The following is a 19,602-nucleotide window of genomic DNA, read 5'->3' on the forward strand; positions in this document are numbered from 1 at the left end:
ACCTGGGTCCTGCAAGGTTAGTCTAAGGACCCCACTTGTTTTAAATACCTTCCCTGAAAGTTGTACGTGACAATTATCCACAGATATTTTTCAACGGTACCTCAAGCTGAAACACAGCATTATGCAGTCTAAAACATAAGTGATTTTAAAAGAAATAACAGAGAGGGGCGCCTGGGTGGCTCAGTCGTTAAGCGTCTGCCTTCGGCTCAGGGCGTGATCCCAGCGTTCTGGGATCAAGCCCCACATCAGGCTCCTCCGCTGGGAGCGTGCTTCTTCCTCTCCCACTCTCCCTGCCTGTGCTCCCTCTCTCGCTGGCTGTCTCTCTCTGTCAAATAAATAAATAAAATTAAAAAAAAATAACAGAGAAAAATAAATATCGACACATCATCCATGGCATTAATTAAATTATTGGCATCATTATCATCTTGTAGTGAAGAAAAGCTATAAACTAACATTAATATTAGAATTTTCACTATTTCTCCTGCGCTGTATCTTCTTTCTAATAACATGCTTCCTCTTGCTAATTCAACATTGTTTTATACATCCCATTTGACTAACTGAAAATGTCATTTCCATAAGTTTTATTATTTTTCATACCTTGAAAAACCTAATAATCCTGGAGAAATCTGTTAGAGGATATGCACCAATAGGTAATATTTTCCATTCAAATTTACCACGCTATAATACATGCCAGAAAAAGTTATGTTCATTCCTTTTAAAACTAAACATTCTACTGAAATCTATCATGTTGGAACTAATATACTTATCTTTGCTCTCTTGTGTAGGACTCTTGACGTTCAGCCAAATCGAGTCACAGTTGGAGGTATCAGATCTCTAGAACCGATCCTTCAGAGGAGAGGACATGTGGAAAGCCATGATTTTGTCGGGTGTATAATGGAATTTGCAATCAACGGAAGGCCTCTGGAACCCAGCCAGGCTTTGGCAGCACAAGGCATCCTAGATCAGTATGGCAATTTTATTTCATACTATTTTAAAGAAAAAATGCACAAAATTTACATAATTGAGCATCCAAAGATGAGATTATTATGCCAAAGCCCTAAAAGCATCAAATGTTTTACATTGTTTTCAATTTTAAATATTTATTTATAGTTGCTAAATTTTGTTTGGCATAAAATGTGATATTTAGTTAGAAAGTTAACTCTTGTTTTCTGGAGTCTAAGAAAAAATATATGTGTGCACGTATGCTTGTATATGCTTCATGTTACCTTAAGTAGGTTGTTGGGAAGATTATAATGACTTAAGTAGAGTAAATCTCACAGAAAAGAACCTGGCACATAATAATATATAAATGTTAGAGACAATGTAGGCCAAAAATGATTTGATATTAAAAAGTTTTAGATTCAAACATGTATATTTTCAAAAACTGGATACATCTTTAACAGGCAATAATTTGATTAATTGTAAAACATTTTATTTATTGGGACCCTCAGTGTTCCTCAAACATACTAGGTACACTTTCACTTCAAGACTTTCTTACTTGCTGTTTCTTCTGCTTGGAATGATCTTCTACCAAATATGCTTTGCTCTTTCAGTTGGTTTAGGTCTTTACGCGGGTGGGTCCTTCTTTCACTGATGAATCTGGAGGATCCAGCAACACCGCCCCCCCTCCAAAAAACCTCCCAATACTCTTTGTCTATCTTAATTTTCCCATAGAACTTTCTTCATTCTAACATACTACACATTTACCTAATTTTTGTTTTGTTTTTTGACTGTCTCCTCCACAAGGAAAAATAAATACTCCATGACATATGGATTTTTTCATCCTCTTCCATGCTTAGAATAGGATGCTTATAATTGACATACAGTAAGCATTCAATTAGCATCAGGTGAATGAGTTGTCTGGGAAGGAGATGTGTAAGCAAATAAATATGTGGCCTTAGTAACATTAACTTAAGATGTCCTACTCAGGCAAGAACTCATTCAAAGAAGAAATTATCACCTCTTTTTATGTATTGTGTAAGATGTCAGTTTGCTTAATTTCGTCCTTTAGCAAGGAGGCAGAACATGTGCTACAGGACAGCTCCTAGCTTGATTAGAGGCTCGAAATGTAGTTGTAACTTGAGTGTCGAAGAAGTGAGTGCATGAAACTAAGCAAGTTAATAAAAGTTTATATCTAATTTTAACAAATCCCCTCACACACTTCATTATGTGCCTTATGAGTCTTTATTATTATTTCCTTTCAGATGTCCTAGACTAGAAGGTGCTTGTACTCACAGCCCCTGCCAACATGGCGGCACGTGTACGGACTACTGGTCATGGCAGCAGTGTCATTGCAAAGAAGGACTAACTGGGAAATACTGTGAAAAATGTACGCAAGCTGTTTTATCTTCCACTGGAAATTATAATAATCATGAAAAGTATAAATATATGCACTTAAATATGTAACTGTATTCAACGAATTGTTTTCATTCTAAATGCTGAAAATATTAAATGGGAATTGGTAAAAATATAGTTACATTTTCTACTTATTTGGTGTTTTAACTTGAAAAAGAGTGAGATTCTTTTAGAATTATTTACTGAATTTTTAATTTCCATTTTATGAATTTATTAATTTAGTCAATCTAATTTATAGGAATGTTAGACAATTTACAAGGTCAAGGGCTATGCCAGGTTTTGGCTTAATATTATCTGCCCTTAGGGGATATTTCTCCAGTAAATATTTTGCATGTGGTAGAAAAGTATAAATACTAAATGACTGAACATTGAGTTCAAACACCATACCATGTCAGTATAATCTATTATAATTAAGGGTAATACTTGCATTTTATTTTATTGTTTTTTTTTTTTTTAAGATTGTATTCGTTTATTTTGAAACAGACAGAATGGAGAGGTAGAGGGAGAGAGAGACTTTCAAGCAGACTCCCCACTGAGCACAGAGCTCATCTCAGGGCTCTATTTCATGACACTGAGGTCATGACTTGAGCCAAAATCAAGGGGCAGATACTTGGGTGCCTGGGTGGTTCAGTTGGTTAAGCATCTGCCTTCAGCTCAGGTTATGATCCTAGAGTCCCAGGATCACGTCCCAAGATCCTTCTCTCATTCTCTCAAATAAAAAAAAAATTAAAAAAGAGTCAGATGCTTAACTGCCTGAACCACCAGAAGGTCCACTACTTGCATTTTAAATTACAATTATTGGATTTGGTTTTGAGTCTTTTTAAATCTTTTTATTAGTTATTTGCTTTTAAATACTAATACTATTTTTAATAAGACATTTGTGGTGTTCAATCCATCTTTAGAACATGGCATTCTCTAATTTTAAGCTGTGTATCCCACTAACTAACTCTAACAGGGTTTCTTTCATAAAATTTGCTTCATTTCTAAATATACGGTTACTATACTTTATTTAAATATGCGACTACTACTTAAGTCATCGCAGTTATCTGACCACTTCTTAAGAAGTCTTGATTCTATTAAAGTATGAGAATGAATGGAAATTCATGATCACATTAAGGATATAGTGTAGTCGAAAAGATCTTACTAGCGGTAAGTATAATTACATTTAATTTTTAGGATAAAATCAAAACATTAAAAAGTATGCTGTCACCTAGTGTTTTTTATAGTAGTGAGTATTTATTAAGTAGGAACCCAACTATATCTGGAATATGAAATGAGTTGTTGGCTTGAGAAATACCTGAGGTCCTCTTTTTAAATTGAGATATAATTCACATACTATAAAATTTACCTTTATAAAGTATACTATTCAATGCTATAACCCTTTTGAGTTCATTTGCTTTATGTCCTTTCTTTCGCTATACTCACTGTTACTCTAACAAACTTCTAAAGTTCAACAGTGTGAACATTTTATCACATTATGATAAATTATAATTATACATGACAATTACATATAAAGATAAATTCTATGTGATCACATGATTATTACTACTAATAAAGTTGCTGCAAATATAAATATTTGATTGTGCACTTCTTTGTCCAAATTTGTAATGTGCTAGAGGCTTAAGATTATAAATCATTTAACTATGAAAATGTATACTCATTTATGAATTTTGGAAACACAGTAAAACTTATTATAAACACATTTTTCAACTCCATATTTTTAACAGGTGGTATCTCTATAGGTATTCATGATTTATAGCATATATCGAATATGTTAATGAATATTTCCCAACTGATTAATGCTTCTGAATTGGATTTAAGCATTTGAGATTAATTTACACAATAATTCACAGGTGGAAATAATTTTTTTCAAGAGGACAATTGGCGACCATTGATTTTAAAATTTTTTATAATTTTTGTCACCTCTAAAAACTATTTAGCCAAATGGACGCATTCATTTTTCTCTTTCTTCATTGGCTTTCAGCTCTTACTCCTGACACGGCCTTATCATTGGAAGGCAAAGGGCGCTTGGATTACCACATGAGTCAGAACGAGAAGCGGGAATATTTGTTAAGACAGAGCATACGAGGTGCCATGTTGGAGCCTTTTGGTGTGAACAGTCTGGAAATAAAATTCAGAACAAGAAGCGAGAATGGCATTTTAATCCATATCCAAGAAAGCAGCAATTACACTACTGTGAAGGTAAGATAAAAGCTAATGGTGACTTCATTTGATTAGACCGCCTGCTGTGTCATGGTTTAAATCACTTCGCCCATAATTTCTGTCCTTTTCTTTACAACCCATTAGAGTTCCGACTAATGCTGGGCACTATTCCAATATCATCTATCTTAACTATTCCCCAGGCATTGGCCAGAGTAACAAAGATCTGAATGGTTTGGTTTCTAAACACTTTTGTCTTGGTTTCGAGTAAAGACCACTGCTAGGTAGGCCAGCATAGAAAGAATTTGTTGCAATCTATTTTGTCAAATAAAAATTTATATTGCTTTCATTTCTCTACTTTTAAACAAAGTAAAACAAAAAGATAACATGTCTTTGAAATTTAGAAAATTTTTAAAAAGTCTCCAAAAATTATTCCAGATACTAATATGTTTATATTAATTAGTGGGACTAGAATAAGGAAAACATTTTTAAATTATCCGGCTTTATTGTGGAGCATAGAGCCAGTTCACTAATTTCACAAGGTAAAGGTGAACCCTGTGAAATTAAGTATCTTTGGAATTATTGTAAGTTAAATCACAGCTGAGTTCTCCAAATAATTTCTAAATAAATTGTTTTTAAAGTTATTTTTAAACATTCCATTTCATGAGAACAATGTATTGATTTATCGTTAGGCTTTTACGTAAGATTTTCACTATAAATGAGATGCTAAACTGGTGAATAATTTCCTTAGATACGCATTTTCCTTCAGCTCAGCTTTCTTAATTTCTAAGACTATCAATCTGCTTTCTTTCCCACAAATAAGACTTCATCTTTTAAATCATCAGTTTCTTTAGTTTAGTTATCTTGACTGATTTCTAGATATCATTTTGATATTATAATTCTATTCACAATTTTTATATGAATTTTGGTAAATTCTGAAGAACATAAACCCAAATTTTTCACCTATAAATTAATTTAGCATTTTAATAAAACATTTAGCCTATAAATTAATATTTTGAAAATCACTAAAAGCTTAGTTCGTGAAGACAAAAGACAATATACATAGCAAATTACTAGGTTTAATTCACCTGAAATACTAATAATAACAGATGTTCACCTCTAAACTTCAGCCTCTTTATTCTTAAAGTTTCTCTTCATCTAAGTCAGCTCTGGTTGTTACAGTGCGTGCACGTATCTTTACTAAGTAGTACAAAAATCTTTCTAAAATTCTCACAATCCTCATAGTTCGGTCGTTGTCAGCTGGGGTTGATGTTTACTCCTCTCCCGCCCAGGGGACATTTGACAATGTCCGGAGGCAATTTTTTTTCTTGATGAAATGCTTTATTAAAATGCTAAAAACCTTTTTTTCTCCTTTTCCCATCTGGAGGCATTTTTCATTGTCGCCGTGGGGAGCGGGTGCCACCAGCATCTAGAGGGTAGAGGTCAGGCGTGTCACTAAACAGCCTCCGTGGCACAACACAGCACCCACAACCAAGAATGGTCTAGCCCAAATGTCAAGAGTAATGAGGTTGAGAAGCTGCTCTAATCCAATACAAAGAACATCTTCAGGTTATAACTTTACCTCCATTATTGAAACAAAGAGCCCAGTTCAGAATCAATAAGGCTACTGCAAAACAAAGCACATACGTCATTGTATTATGTTATTATCTGGTGTTTATAATTTGCACTGGCAGCGTATCAGAACCAAAGAAAGAAGTGAAGTACAGAAAGAAGTAAACCTTCAGTCTACGAGAAACACTTTTTTGTGTGCGTCGAGAGGCTTTGACACTGAGGTCTGTGCCTTATCTGTTAAGCTGCTTCCAAGTCCTCGTGCCATTTAAATGACATATGAAATATTTCTGTACATTATCTCTTTAAGCCAAGAGATACAAAATACAATGTGGTTGATGAAATCAGAGACAGAACTTTTTTTTTTCCTTAAGGAAGAAGCTGAATGTCAGGATCCATTTTTGTCACCATAAAATCTTGCATTTCCAACAGGACAGCAGCATGCAACTTCTCCAGATTTTCTTACATTGGTAGCAAGCGCTTAGAGATTTTTTTTTCCTGAAGGAGAAGTAAATACTAATGAATAAAAATAATGACTAATGCAGACCAAAATGCACATTTCTTTTGTATGAATATTTTGAAAAGCTGCTTTTCAGAGATTAAGGGGCTTGGCAGGTAAAATAAGTAGATTAAAAAACAGTGAATAAGGAGAACAAAAGAGACAAGAAGAGAATGGCTGTTGTAAGTAAGCAGGCAAGTTATTTGGATGATGGGAATACGATCTACTTACACAGGCTAGGAAGCTAGTCAGGAGGGACTGTTACTTTCCATTTAGCTTATCGGTGACTAAGGCCCCTGGTTTTCTTCTTTCTTTCTTTTGGCTCACTTTCTGACAGTTTCTTTCTCACTTTTTTTTCTTTCTCTTTCTCTTTCTTTCTCTTTCTCTTCCTCCTTCTCTTTCTCTTTTTCTCTTTTCCTTCCTTCCTTCCTTCCTTCCTTCCTTCCTTCCCTCCTTCTTTGCATCAATCTGTCTCTCCCTTCTCCCTCCCTCTCTCTCACTCACAAAGGCACCTAGATGATATTTTTGAGAATAAAACAGAGAGTTGGGTAAATGGGATTTCAAATGGTTTGAGGAGAGAGGATCAAGAGTGGGTAGCAATAGCAATGTGAGAAGAGAGGAGAATACATAGAACAAATAGAATCCATTCAGATAAAAAAGAAGTTAGGCAGAGAGAATTTTAAATAGAAAACCAGAAGGAAGCATACTTGTGTATAATTGTGTTGATGGTATATTTAAAGTGTTTCACAAATCTCCCTTCTTTTACTGCAGACTGTGCATCTCCATATTTGGAGTTTTGTGATCATGTCAGATGATGTACTTTATTTTTGTTCCAAATCAATTCTATTGTTTTGGCATATAGTTTTTATTTTTGTTTTTGAGCGAGGCCCAGTGTAGTGTACAGAGTTGGGATGAGGGACTCAGAGCTCTAGATTAAAAAGTAAGTAGATAAGTAAGTAAGTAAATAAATTAATCAATAAATCTGTGGGTAAATAAAACCAAGCAAAAATTAGCATAAAAATGAGCACGATATTTTCAGATTTAGGAAGGATATAAGAGCCGGGTAGAGTATCATTGGGGAGAAGCAAAACATTACAAATGTTACAATGCGAACTTGTGTTCTCATTCACCGGACTCCATGATGTATTCTAAAGACTGTCTTATCAGAGTTGACGAATAAAAGGATGCCATGGTTTGGTCTGGTAGGAGGGAAGCGCAGAGCTGAGAGAAGGCTCTTCTTAAGGCTTCTTTCCAAAAGGACTCTGGCTCTCACCAAAGAGGGGTTGCTGTTTTTACTGTGTGTTTCATGAGACATTGCCCATTTGATGAAGTGTTATTGTCATTTAACCACAATTTTCTTTTCTTTTCCCATCTGAGTTTGGTACTGAAATATATTATTATCTAGGGAGACCGCTTTAATAAAATATTACAATATGAATAACGTATGTAAATGTGCTAGGCATACTTTCCACAAAGCAAAAATGAACTGATTTTTAGTTCTACCAGATGTGTTTGCTGCATGTAGAAATAGCATTTGATCCGAGTGACAAAATAACTGATCCTTCCTTTCATCCCTGTCATTTGATACACGGTGCCACTTCATCCCCCGGCCCAGGCACCAGCTCTGTCTGGCAGCATGATGGGACTATGTTCTCTGAACCAAATGTTCATCTTGCCTCATAAATTATTTCATTTTCTAAAGTACTTGGAACACTGGAAACTTGGTAGCTGGAAACGAGTAGGAGCATCCCGTTACCCGATGTTCTACTGGGCAAAGTCAAAGAAACCAAATATCCCTTAGATAAATTATAAAAGGCAGCCAAAGTGAAGACTTGCCCAGACACCTCATTATTAAGAACTCACTCGTTATTCATCATAGTTTTCATCTCAATAAATGATATAAACAATAGGCATGCTTTCTTCTAAAATTCCAGTGCGTTAGAGATGACAGATCAAAGAATTTCTTTCTGTCTCTTTTCCCAACTATGCTTCATTTTTACCTAAGCATTGATGTTTCTTTTTGCAAGTAGTTTTAACCTTTTTTGATCACTCTGGACCATTTACTAAACCGACAGATTTTTTTTACACTTGCCATTGTGATTAAATTATAAGTAATTACATAAAGGTGTACTTTACTTAAAATGGGTTTTTACTCCATTATTATCTCAATTGTGTTCTGGAAAATAATTTTATGCATCTTGAAAAATTAGGTATGAATATAATAGCACCTTGAAACAATCGAACGTGAAGGTATATGTTACCTAACTTTGTAGAAGCACTGTGGGTAAGTATACTCTGATACAGCCAGACTGTTCAGCTCGTTTCCTGGCTTTAAATCAATCAATATTTTAAGGTGTCATTTCATTTTTATACTATTTTTATTCAAGCACATCATAGTTTAAGTGTACATTATGTTTAATACATTTTACAGATTAAAAATGGCAAAGTCCATTTTACATCAGATGCAGGAATCGCTGGGAAAGTGGAGAGAAATATTCCTGAAGTGTATGTTGCAGATGGCCACTGGCATACTTTTCTAATTGGAAAAAATGGAACAGCCACAGTACTGTCCATCGACAGAATATATAACAGAGATATCATCCACCCTACCCAGGATTTTGGTGGCCTCGATGTGCTCACTATATCTCTTGGAGGAATTCCGCCTAATCAAGCTCACCGAGATTCTCAAACAGGTAAATCCTAGTGTTGAGCAAAGGAAAGGTAAAATTGTTCCTATAACAGTAGTTGGACTTCTGATAATATCCATTATGCATATTCTAAGACTATCATAACTATCTTTAGAAAGCCTTTAATCAATTATTGGCCATCATTTACTTTAGCCATATGCACTTGTTCTACTAAGTTCATAATCCAGCCAATGGCACTTCCCTTGTCCACCGAACATTTGTTTATTCATTAATTTACTTACTCATTCATTTGCTCACTCACATGACAGATATTTACTGAGCCCCGTACTTGGCACTAGGAGTACAATGGTGAACTAAATAAATAGCTACTCTCCTCATATGACACATGGCCAAGTAAGGAAGACAAACATCAATGAAATCAGTATACAAGTAAATATATTATTTTAGAATATGGTAAATGATGTGAAGAAGGAATATGGAATTCTACAAGATTTCCAAAAAAGGAGAAAGGAAACTTCCCTGGGAAATTGACATTGGTACTTTAATCTCAACTATAAAAATGAAGATGGGAGAGTATGAAAGCTTAATTTATATTGATAGAAGCCTTAACAAAAAGTAGATTAAGTCAAGATCACAGAACCTGGCCTATTGGCATATTGGAGACTGATATCACAGGTAAAGGAGGAAGTTGGAGAAAGAAGCAGGGCCTTCTAGACCGTGTTGCATTTTTGGTCTTACTCTCAGGACAATGGGAAGTCACTAAAAAATTTCTCTTAGGAGTGTCAAGATTAGATAGGCAGTGATATTAAATATCCTTCAGGTTACGACATGGCAAATGCATTGGAGGAGGATAGCAGTGCACGTGCATAAATTAGCTGAGGTGATATTGCTGTGATCTAGGCTAGGTATTGTGTGAGTTTGAGCTATGTGGTGGCAGAGGAGTTAGTAAGAAGTGGATGGGCAAGAAATACTTTAGGAATTAAAATAAACCAAACTGTTGATGGTTTTGGTGAAATTCAGGAAGGTTTCTGACTTATCAACTAGAAGAAGGGCAATGCCACCGGAAGAGGAAACTGTAGAGCAGTGCCGAAAGAAGCGTGTCTATGGGAAATATCAAGATGGTGGTTTGGGACTTTGGGGCTTGGAACACGTTTGCAAAAGACTTTTGGATAGGTGGACTATAATCAGGAGTGGACACCAGCTGGAAATACATGCTAGGAGTTAGCCGAGTCAAGCAGGTAGCTGAAGTACTGAGCATGGATGTGATAACCTAATGGGAGGGTGTGGAGTAGAAAGAAAGCCTAGAGCCTTAGCTTAAGCAACTCCAGGAGTCAGTGGTTGTTTAGAGGAAAATGAAACCTAAAAGAGACAAAGTCATAGAAAGAAGGTCTGGAGAGTAGGAACAAAAGCAGATGTTACAGAAGCTCATGGAAAAAGAGTGTATCAGGGATGGAAATATCACTACAGTGGAAGGATACCAGGAAAATTGAAAAATGCAGGGGAGAGTGATAGACTGAAGGTGCAAAAGTAAAAGTCCAGGTCATAACTCTTCTTGTATACTTAGTTTATTTTAGCATATGGATGATAATTCATTTGGATGTTGTAAGAAACAAACCAATGTAAATCATACTCTTTTGTTAGTGTCAAAATAGATTCTTGGGCTCTATTTTGGACAGGAGCATTAGCAATATCAGCACATTGAAGTCCCACAAAGAGCTTCTCAACTTTTAAGAAAATCATTATTAGCCTCTAAGGAGCCACTTCAGATGTTTTTTCTAACTTCTGCCATTCCCATCTCATGAAGTGTTCATGCCATAGATACACTCGATATCTGCCCTCTAGAGGACTGCAAAGCTATTGTAATAGCTTTTTCTTTTGCTCTCCAGGAGCCTATGCTCAGCTCCTTGGGAGCAGTATCGCCTCCATGGAGAATGAGTGATCTAATGAATAAAGCTATTAGCCAATTTGTTGTTGTTGTTGTTCTTTTTGTTGTTGTTATTCTTTATAAGTATTTTTTAATACGCTTTATTTCTATATATGCAATTCTTGGTATGTAGACTATGAAAATAAGACAAATAGATAATTAATAAATAAAAAGATGGAGAAAAAGAAAATCCAGGCTGAGTCATTCATAAATCTTCAGAAAGAGCAATATCTGAGCAATTCTCTCCATACTTTTGTCATGGAAATCTTACACATCTTAAGTTATGTTGTAAGACGCACAGAGTTACGGTCCTCAAACTGGGTGATGGCTGAGACTGGGGTTTCTAAGCTCTCATGACGGGATGGGGAGGCTTCTTTTTAGCAGAGTCCCCCAGTGCAGGGTTTTAAGCCTTGGTTTCCTCTAAAATGCCTCGCTGCTCCTTCCGCCCCTGCAGGTTTTGACGGCTGCATTGCTTCTATGCTGTACGGTGGCGAAAGTCTTCCTTTCAGCGGGAAGCATAGCTTGGCCTCCATCTCTAAGACAGATCCCTCCGTGAAGATCGGCTGTCGTGGCCCGAACATTTGTGCCAGCAACCCCTGCTGGGGCGACTTACTGTGCATCAATCAGTGGTACGCCTACAAGTGCGTTCCTCCCGGAGACTGTGCCTCCCACCCGTGCCAGAATGGGGGCAGCTGCGAGCCAGGCCTGCACTCCGGCTTCACCTGTAGCTGCCCGGAGTCCCACACGGGGAGGACCTGTGAGACGGTGGTGGCCTGCCTCGGGGTGCTGTGTCCTCAGGGGAGAGTGTGCAAAGCCGGAAGTCCTGGAGGGCATGTCTGTGTTCTGAGTCAGGGTCCCGAGGAGATCTCCCTGCCCCTGTGGGCCGTGCCCGCTATCGTGGGCAGCTGCGCGACGGTCCTGGCTCTCCTGGTGCTCAGCCTGATTCTGTGTAACCAGTGCAGGGGGAAGAAGACCAAAAACCCCAAAGAGGAGAAGAAACCGAAGGAGAAGAAGAAGAAGGGAAGTGAGAACGTTGCTTTTGATGACCCAGACAATATCCCCCCCTACGGGGATGATATGACTGTGAGGAAGCAGCCTGAGGGGAACCCGAAGCCAGACATCATTGAGCGGGAAAACCCCTACCTCATCTACGATGAGACGGACATCCCCCACAGCTCAGAAACCATCCCCAGCGCCCCCTTGGCTTCTCCAGAGCAAGAGATAGAGCATTACGACATCGACAACGCCAGCAGCATCGCCCCTTCGGACGCAGACATCATCCAACACTACAAGCAGTTCCGCAGCCACACGCCTAAATTTTCCATCCAGAGGCACAGTCCCCTGGGCTTTGCCAGGCAATCGCCCATGCCCTTGGGAGCGAGCAGCTTGACGTACCAGCCTTCGTACAGTCAGGGTCTGAGAACCAGCTCCCTGAGCCACTCCGCTTGCCCAACGCCCAACCCCCTGTCTCGCCACAGCCCAGCCCCGTTCTCCAAGTCCTCTACTTTCTACAGGAACAGCCCGGCCAGGGAGTTGCATCTGCCCGTGAGAGATGGAAATACTTTGGAAATGCACGGCGATGCCTGCCAACCTGGCATGTTCAACTACGCCACGAGGCTGGGAAGGAGAAGTAAGAGTCCTCAGGCCATGGCCTCTCATGGTTCTAGACCAGGAAGTCGCTTAAAGCAGCCAATTGGGCAGATTGCTCTGGAAACTTCTCCTCCGGTAGGACTGTCAATTGAAGAGGTGGAGAGGCTCAACACCCCTCGCCCCAGAAACCCAAGTATCTGCAGTGCAGATCATGGAAGGTCTTCTTCAGAAGAGGACTGCAGAAGGCCATTGTCCAGAACGAGGAACCCAGCGGATGGCATCCCAGCTCCAGAATCTTCTTCTGATAGTGACTCACATGAGTCTTTCACTTGCTCAGAGATGGAATATGACAGGGAAAAGCCAATGGTGTATACTTCCAGGATGCCCAAATTATCTCAAGTCAATGAATCTGATGCAGATGACGAAGATAATTACGGAGCCAGACTGAAGCCTAGAAGATACCATGGCCGCAGGGCTGAGGGAGGACCTGTGGGCACACAGGCGACAGCACCAGGGGTTGCTGACAACACACTGCCCTTGAAGCTCGGGCAGCAAGCAGGGAATTTCAACTGGGACAACCTTTTGAACTGGGGCCCTGGCTTTGGCCATTATGTAGATGTTTTTAAAGATTTGGCATCTCTCCCAGAAAAAGCAGCAGCAAACGAAGAAAGCAAGAATGGGACAACGAAGCCGGTCCCCAAAGATGGGGAAGCAGAGCAGTATGTGTGAACTTTACGTACTGGCATCATAAAAATCAAAAAGCAAAGGACACTCGAACCGTTGTAAGATTGCCGACTTAGGTGGGTTCCGTTTGCAAAACAGGCCAGTATGGACTGGTGTTGGAGGGAAACTAAAAAATAATAACCACAATGCTGCTGAAACAGACTCAACGCAAGTCTTTAATTTAAATATGCTTGGTTGAATTTATTTTCCTGCATGCATCGTATTTTGTAACTAGTTATGTGGGCATGCAGCGTTTGGAAAATTTTTTCTTATTTACCAATGTTTGATTTGTGATTTTTTAAAATTAATACCGTTGCCATTGCAGAAATGAATTTGTGCTTTCACAGTGGGGTATGTGTATCGTTTCCATTGTATTATCATTGTTATGTTTTGCATCGCAAGATCCTTGAGGTTTAAGCAATCCTTGTAAAGTGTAGAAAGAACCCTCCTATCCTTGAACGAAAGACTAAGTATTAACACTTTTCAGAATTCTAGATTCCATATTTGATGTTGCTCAGAAATGTCTGATATTTGAGTTAAGTTTTACATGACAGTGGGTACTAAAGTCATTTTGTTCAGCACTTTAGAACTTTCCTACAAAATTGTGTTAAAACTTCTGAATCGCTTTTCTCTTCTTTCTTTTTCTTTCTTTCTTTTTTTTTTTTTTTTTTGTAAACGTTCCGGTCTTCTGACCTTCATCAGGCTTCCACTAGGACCAAAATGACTGCGTATTATCCTAGCACACTGCTCCTTTCCTACTGTGGAATGACGCTCTCAGCAGCACTTCTCAGAGACACTTTTAGAAGTTATTTATTGAAAAATGTTCTATGCTTTTAAAATTTTAAAGAATTGACCTAAAGAAAGCCTATGATTGGACTTACTTTTCAACCATTTAAGATCTATCCCAAGTACCCAGTTTTTATAATTTATATAAAGTCAAATTTCAACTCTTCTTTCTTTCTGCCATTTGATAGATCATTTTTTAATACAGTGTAAAAACTTTTTTTTACACCTAAGCTGTGTTTTTGATACTGATATTTTCCTATGCTGAAAGTTTTCTTACTTTCAGGGAAGGTAAGAAAATACTTTTTTTACATTTGTTACTTATGTAACGTTCATATTTTTCACATTTTGATATTTGTAACATACTGTATGCTTTCTACTTGTAAATGCCAACAATAGAATTAAAATATTTATTTAAAATACTTTGCATTCATCATGTGGTGTGAAATTTTCTTCTTTCTATACTCTCTTATGCCCAACTTGAATAATCTCTACTTGTCAATAGGCAAGGTGAACTGTGAATGGGTGACATCATTTTCATCTAAAAAACCTAAGTGTGGATAATTGCCAGAACAGATATTTTAAGGTCACTTTCATACATTCCTACCTGTCAGAGTTCTTGAAATTCCCTGGGGTGTAATGAGTCTAGACGAGATTGCATCTTGTGGATTAACTTTGTTACGAACCTGGTTTAAGCCTTCAGGCAATAAATGTTTGGAAGTTCCCAGCAGAGTATGTTCAGTGAAGGCCAGCTTTAGACCAGGCTTATAGTTATAGGAACAGCAATGAATTAAACCTAATTATGGAAAAATGTCTGGGTCTCATTTTCTCCAAGGACCCAGCCCAAAATGTTCTAAGTCGATGGTGGGTAAGAAGAATGACAGTGAAGTCTCTGCTACACATACCTGCCTTTAATTTATTGATCACTCTGCTGCATAAATTCTAAACACATTTTGCATGCTATCCTAGCCAAGACAAACCTCTATTTTCAAGTAGTCACCCAAGAGTGAAACAATTCAGAAGAGACTAGTCCAGAACAAGATTCATTTGTGTATGAAAAATCACATCTGAAATACAATTTCTGCAAATCACTTCGCAATCTCAGAACTTTTTGTAATTAAATATCTGCCCCGTAACTAATATTTATTCAGAATATTATCCTCTAACATTGGCTGTGCCATATTGAATAGGGAGTTTAACAATATGGAGAAGTTTGAGTACATAAAATATGTAAATGTTTTTAGTAAATATAGTATTTTTAAATTAATACCAACAGATTGAGATTCATGCCAGAATTATTTTGTCATTTAATAATGATGAGATTTTTGTTTGTTTGTTTCAGAATAGGAAATAAAATGTGGGTTTAATCTAAATTGTAACTTTCCTACAGTGCTGTTTGGAGACTGAGTGTAAGACACTAATCTAATTTTCTTTTTTTTTTTTTTTGTCACCTGTGATGAGCCAACATGTTTTAGTATTTCCCTATGAATTTTTGTGTTATGAATTTATGTGCCAAATATGGGAACATGCTGATTGCTTTGCATAACTCAAAACAGAATACTTTTTTTCCCCTCAAAATCTCTGAAACAGCTCAAGATGTCTTCAAGGATATAAATTCTGTAATTGAGAACAGAGCTAAAAGTAAAAATGATAACCATGATTATAGCTAACGGTTAAGAGGGCCGAACCTGATGCCAAGATTCTGTATTCTAATTCTCTAAGAATTCTTTGTGAGATAGAGAATTATTATCCCCTTGATTAATCAATCCCAGTTTAGGAATACGATAGGAGTTTTATAGGGAAATTTCTAGTCTTTGGTTCTTCTTGGAAATCTTTTCCATTGAAATAAGAACAATACTTGTAGCAAAACAAATTGGAAATGTGTGGAATGCAAGTCTCACTTCAAATGGAGGTTAACATTTAATTTACTGAAACAGAGAAGTGACAGAGTATGCACTATGGTGGAAGTGGGGGAGGGATTATAGGCAAATTGACAAGGTAATACTCTCCAAAATTAATGGTGAGTAGTGACCTGCATGTTCACATTTAAAATCATGACCTCGGAATTGTAATTCAGCCCCTGCTAGGGTTTATTGGATTGCCTGGAATACAGTCACTCTGGGGCTTTCTTTCAGGTGCACAGTGAAGATGCCTCAGTGAGCACGTTGTCAGGAGCAGCATGTGACCACGCCCACACGAGATGCGTCCCTTTAGAGTAGCAGCATGGCCCAGGTTTCTGATCACTTAGTTCTTGCTGTTGCTGTTGTCTTCAAGGTTGTTTCTGGAAATTTCTGAATTGGCTGATATGGTCAATAGTTTATTCAGACACACTAAAATCATCATAAGGAAATGAAGATCAAAATGAGAAATGGAGACAACTTCTCTCTTCCTTGCTACTATCACAATGTTTACCAACACTGAGGTTGAGGCGAAATATAACTGGCCTAGACTATTGAGAGTTATGCCCCTTATAAATATTTTATTTACAGTGGAAGATAAAATATATCACCATGTGACTTTATTACTTCCAAACATTCCATCTAAGAACAAAGCACTATTTTAATGAAAATCCATTTTTATTTACTTGGATTCAGCATTATGGTAAAATTAATCTATAAAAGGTGAAAATGGCTTTAAAATTTTGAATCGATAACCAACAATGCACTTTTTTCCTAGTTTATTTTATGTCATATATTTAATTTTAAAAGGACTGGCATTTCAAGAGGACTAAATTTGCCTTTCCCTAGGAAAAATAAGACAAGAGATGAAATATATTTTAGCATACATTTATTAGAGCTTTCAGTGTGAAATAAAATATTAAAGTCTATAATTAATCTAGTAAATATTCCTTAAAGACACTTTGAGTGAAATGTCACAATGTTAATAATGTATATCGCTACTATTACTGAGCCAAGCTAGTAGTTTTAACAGTTTATCAGCCCAAAAGTTATAAGCCAAAGTTATAATGACTTCAACATTTTCATTTATTGTTAATGAGGGAAAAGGCATTAAGTTCTAATAAATGTTGGTGTGAACAATGAATACCAATAATCCAATCCTAACATCATTTATGTATCTCTGACAATCGTTGCAAATAAATATATTCTGGACTAAAGACCATGAAGTACAATATTCTCCTTCAACAGAGAAATAAACTGAGATATAAAGGTCAGTGTCCTGGGTAAATCCATGTAATCACAAACAATAATTAGTGACTTTACATGCCAGGCCCTCTTCTAAATCATGGGATAAAATAGTGAAGAAAACAGACAAAGCCCCTCCCTTGATGGAACTTACATAGTAGTAAAGGAAAGAGACAATAAATACAGAAATGCAGTAATAATTATCCAGTGTGATATCTAGTGGAAGCAAGTGCTAGAAAGCCAACTAAAGCAGGGGAAGGACTAGATATTGATTTGGGAATGTGTAGGCTATTTTATTTTATTTTATTTTATTTTATTTTATTTTATTTTTTTTTTTTAATTTACTCAGTTGATTTTTTTTATTATGTTCAGTTAGCCAGCATATAGTACATCATTAGTTTTTGATGTAGTGTTCAATGATTCATTCATTGAGTATAATACCCAGTGCTCATCACAACATGTGCCCTCCTTAATACCATCAGCCTGTTACCCCACCCCCTACCCCCCTCCCTTCTGTATGCGTATGCTATTTTAGGTGGGTTGGTCAAGGAATACCTTTCTGGAAAGGTGACATTTGAGCAGGAAGCTGAATGAGGCAGAAGAGCAAGCCATGGACTCTCATGGATAATGCTGCTGTAGGCTGGGCAGTGGCATGAGGAAGCCCAAAGTAGAGGAACATTCTATGTTAGAGGAACAACCAGGGAGTGAAAGGCCAAATCTTTGTCTACACATCAGCAAAGACTGCACCACAAGAATCTTAGGGATGAATGGTAAAAAGTAAGAATAATAATTCAGAACAGGCCCAGAAAGAATTATTGTGGAAGCAAATCTTCATGTATGTGTATTACCTGGTGAAATAAAAGCATCTTTAAATGCAAGGGAAATCCTGAGAATGAGGCTATGCACTCACTCTGAACTGGTGTCTAAGATCCAGAAGACAAAAGGAGAGATGTGGATAATGGAGATAAATGTCTATGCTAACACTGACTGATTCATGCTATCCTGGATGACCGATCCAAACCCTAGGCCCATTCACAGGAAGCATGTTAGGATGTATGGGAATAGGACAGCCTGTTTCCTCATTGCTGAGATAGTAACATGGCCAAAGTATCAGATATCTACTGATTAGAAAGTTGCAGAAATTTTTATTTTAAAATTCAACTTCTATTTTTCTGAAGTGGATCATTTGCAAGAAAAATTTTTCAAACAGAATGAGATTTATATTGGCGGAATGAGTGATGGTGAACAAAATATCTCTAAGACACAATGATAAATCTATGTCTGAATTCAAGGTAACTAAGGCTTGTCCAAATGTCTCTTACTGAGTCTATATTAAGTGCAGTTAAGCTCCATCTTTGCAATGCTAATAAACCTTTTTTAAATCCAAGTGAAGTGTGGTGAAGTAGGATTAAGATTTAAAGACATACTTTTGGCATTTACCATAAAAACTCTGGGAGGAAGTCTTTTTATGTACTCTACAGTGTGCATATGTCAGACTCATAATTATGTTAGGATTCATGTAGGCAGTTCTGACAAATGTGACATCAAGTAAGTAACCTAAGGACTCTTGGCGCTTACTAATGCAATACGCTGAGTGAATGACAGACTCTTCAAATCCTCATGTAATGTGTGATATATTCAAGGTAGATAGACTGAAAACATTTGTGAAAGAGTCTCCAAAACTAAGATAAATAATTAAAAAAAAAAAAAGACCCACGGAATGCTTAAAAATGCGCTGCATAAAGGCAGATAATTTCCAGGTGACCCATCTCGATGCTTCCAATGTTATTAGTTTATGAATCGATTTACCAAACTCCCAAATCAGGTTGCAAACTATAAAGCATAGTCACCATGGTATTCTGGCAGAAAGTTAGGATCTTAATCTGTGTACCATTTTAGCCCAAATAAAATAACCAGTGATGTACTAAGTTCTTTGGCAATGTCACCGAGTTCCCTATTTCAAATTGAAACCATATTGTGTATGGTACAGACGTTGATCAAAATAAGATTCCATTTTGCTAGAGCAGTCTGCTCACTCAGATCATCCTTTTCTTACTCTACTCACACAGTCTAAAGCCAGAGAGCTGCCAGAAGCAGAGTTACTGATACTGGACTTTGAAGTCTAAAGTAATACATGCAGGGAACTAGCTCTTCAGAAAAGCAATATGAGTAAGACAATGAGGGCAGCATAACCTACCCCAGAAATGG

The 19,602-nt window shown here is 37.2% G+C and overlaps 1 protein-coding gene across 1 annotated transcript in view; it reads left to right on the top strand.

Annotated features, from left to right (window-relative positions):
* The window catches only part of FAT4 (FAT atypical cadherin 4), a 165,373-nt gene extending 150,693 nt beyond the window's left edge, over positions 1-14,680 (top strand). Inside the window, exons 14-18 of the mRNA XM_045799024.2 lie at positions 786-965; positions 2,205-2,329; positions 4,340-4,557; positions 9,015-9,276; positions 11,610-14,680. Coding sequence (XP_045654980.2) covers positions 786-965; positions 2,205-2,329; positions 4,340-4,557; positions 9,015-9,276; positions 11,610-13,474 — 2,650 coding nt within the window. The 3' untranslated portion in view covers positions 13,475-14,680. The remainder of the gene's footprint in view (positions 1-785; positions 966-2,204; positions 2,330-4,339; positions 4,558-9,014; positions 9,277-11,609) is intronic.
* Positions 14,681-19,602: the final 4,922 nt, after the last annotated feature.

The sequence above is a fragment of the Ursus americanus genome, chromosome 13, assembly GCF_024610735.1.
Source record: "Ursus americanus isolate L20-20 chromosome 13, mUrsAme1.1.p, whole genome shotgun sequence".
In the NCBI taxonomy this organism is placed as follows: domain Eukaryota; kingdom Metazoa; phylum Chordata; class Mammalia; order Carnivora; family Ursidae; genus Ursus; species Ursus americanus.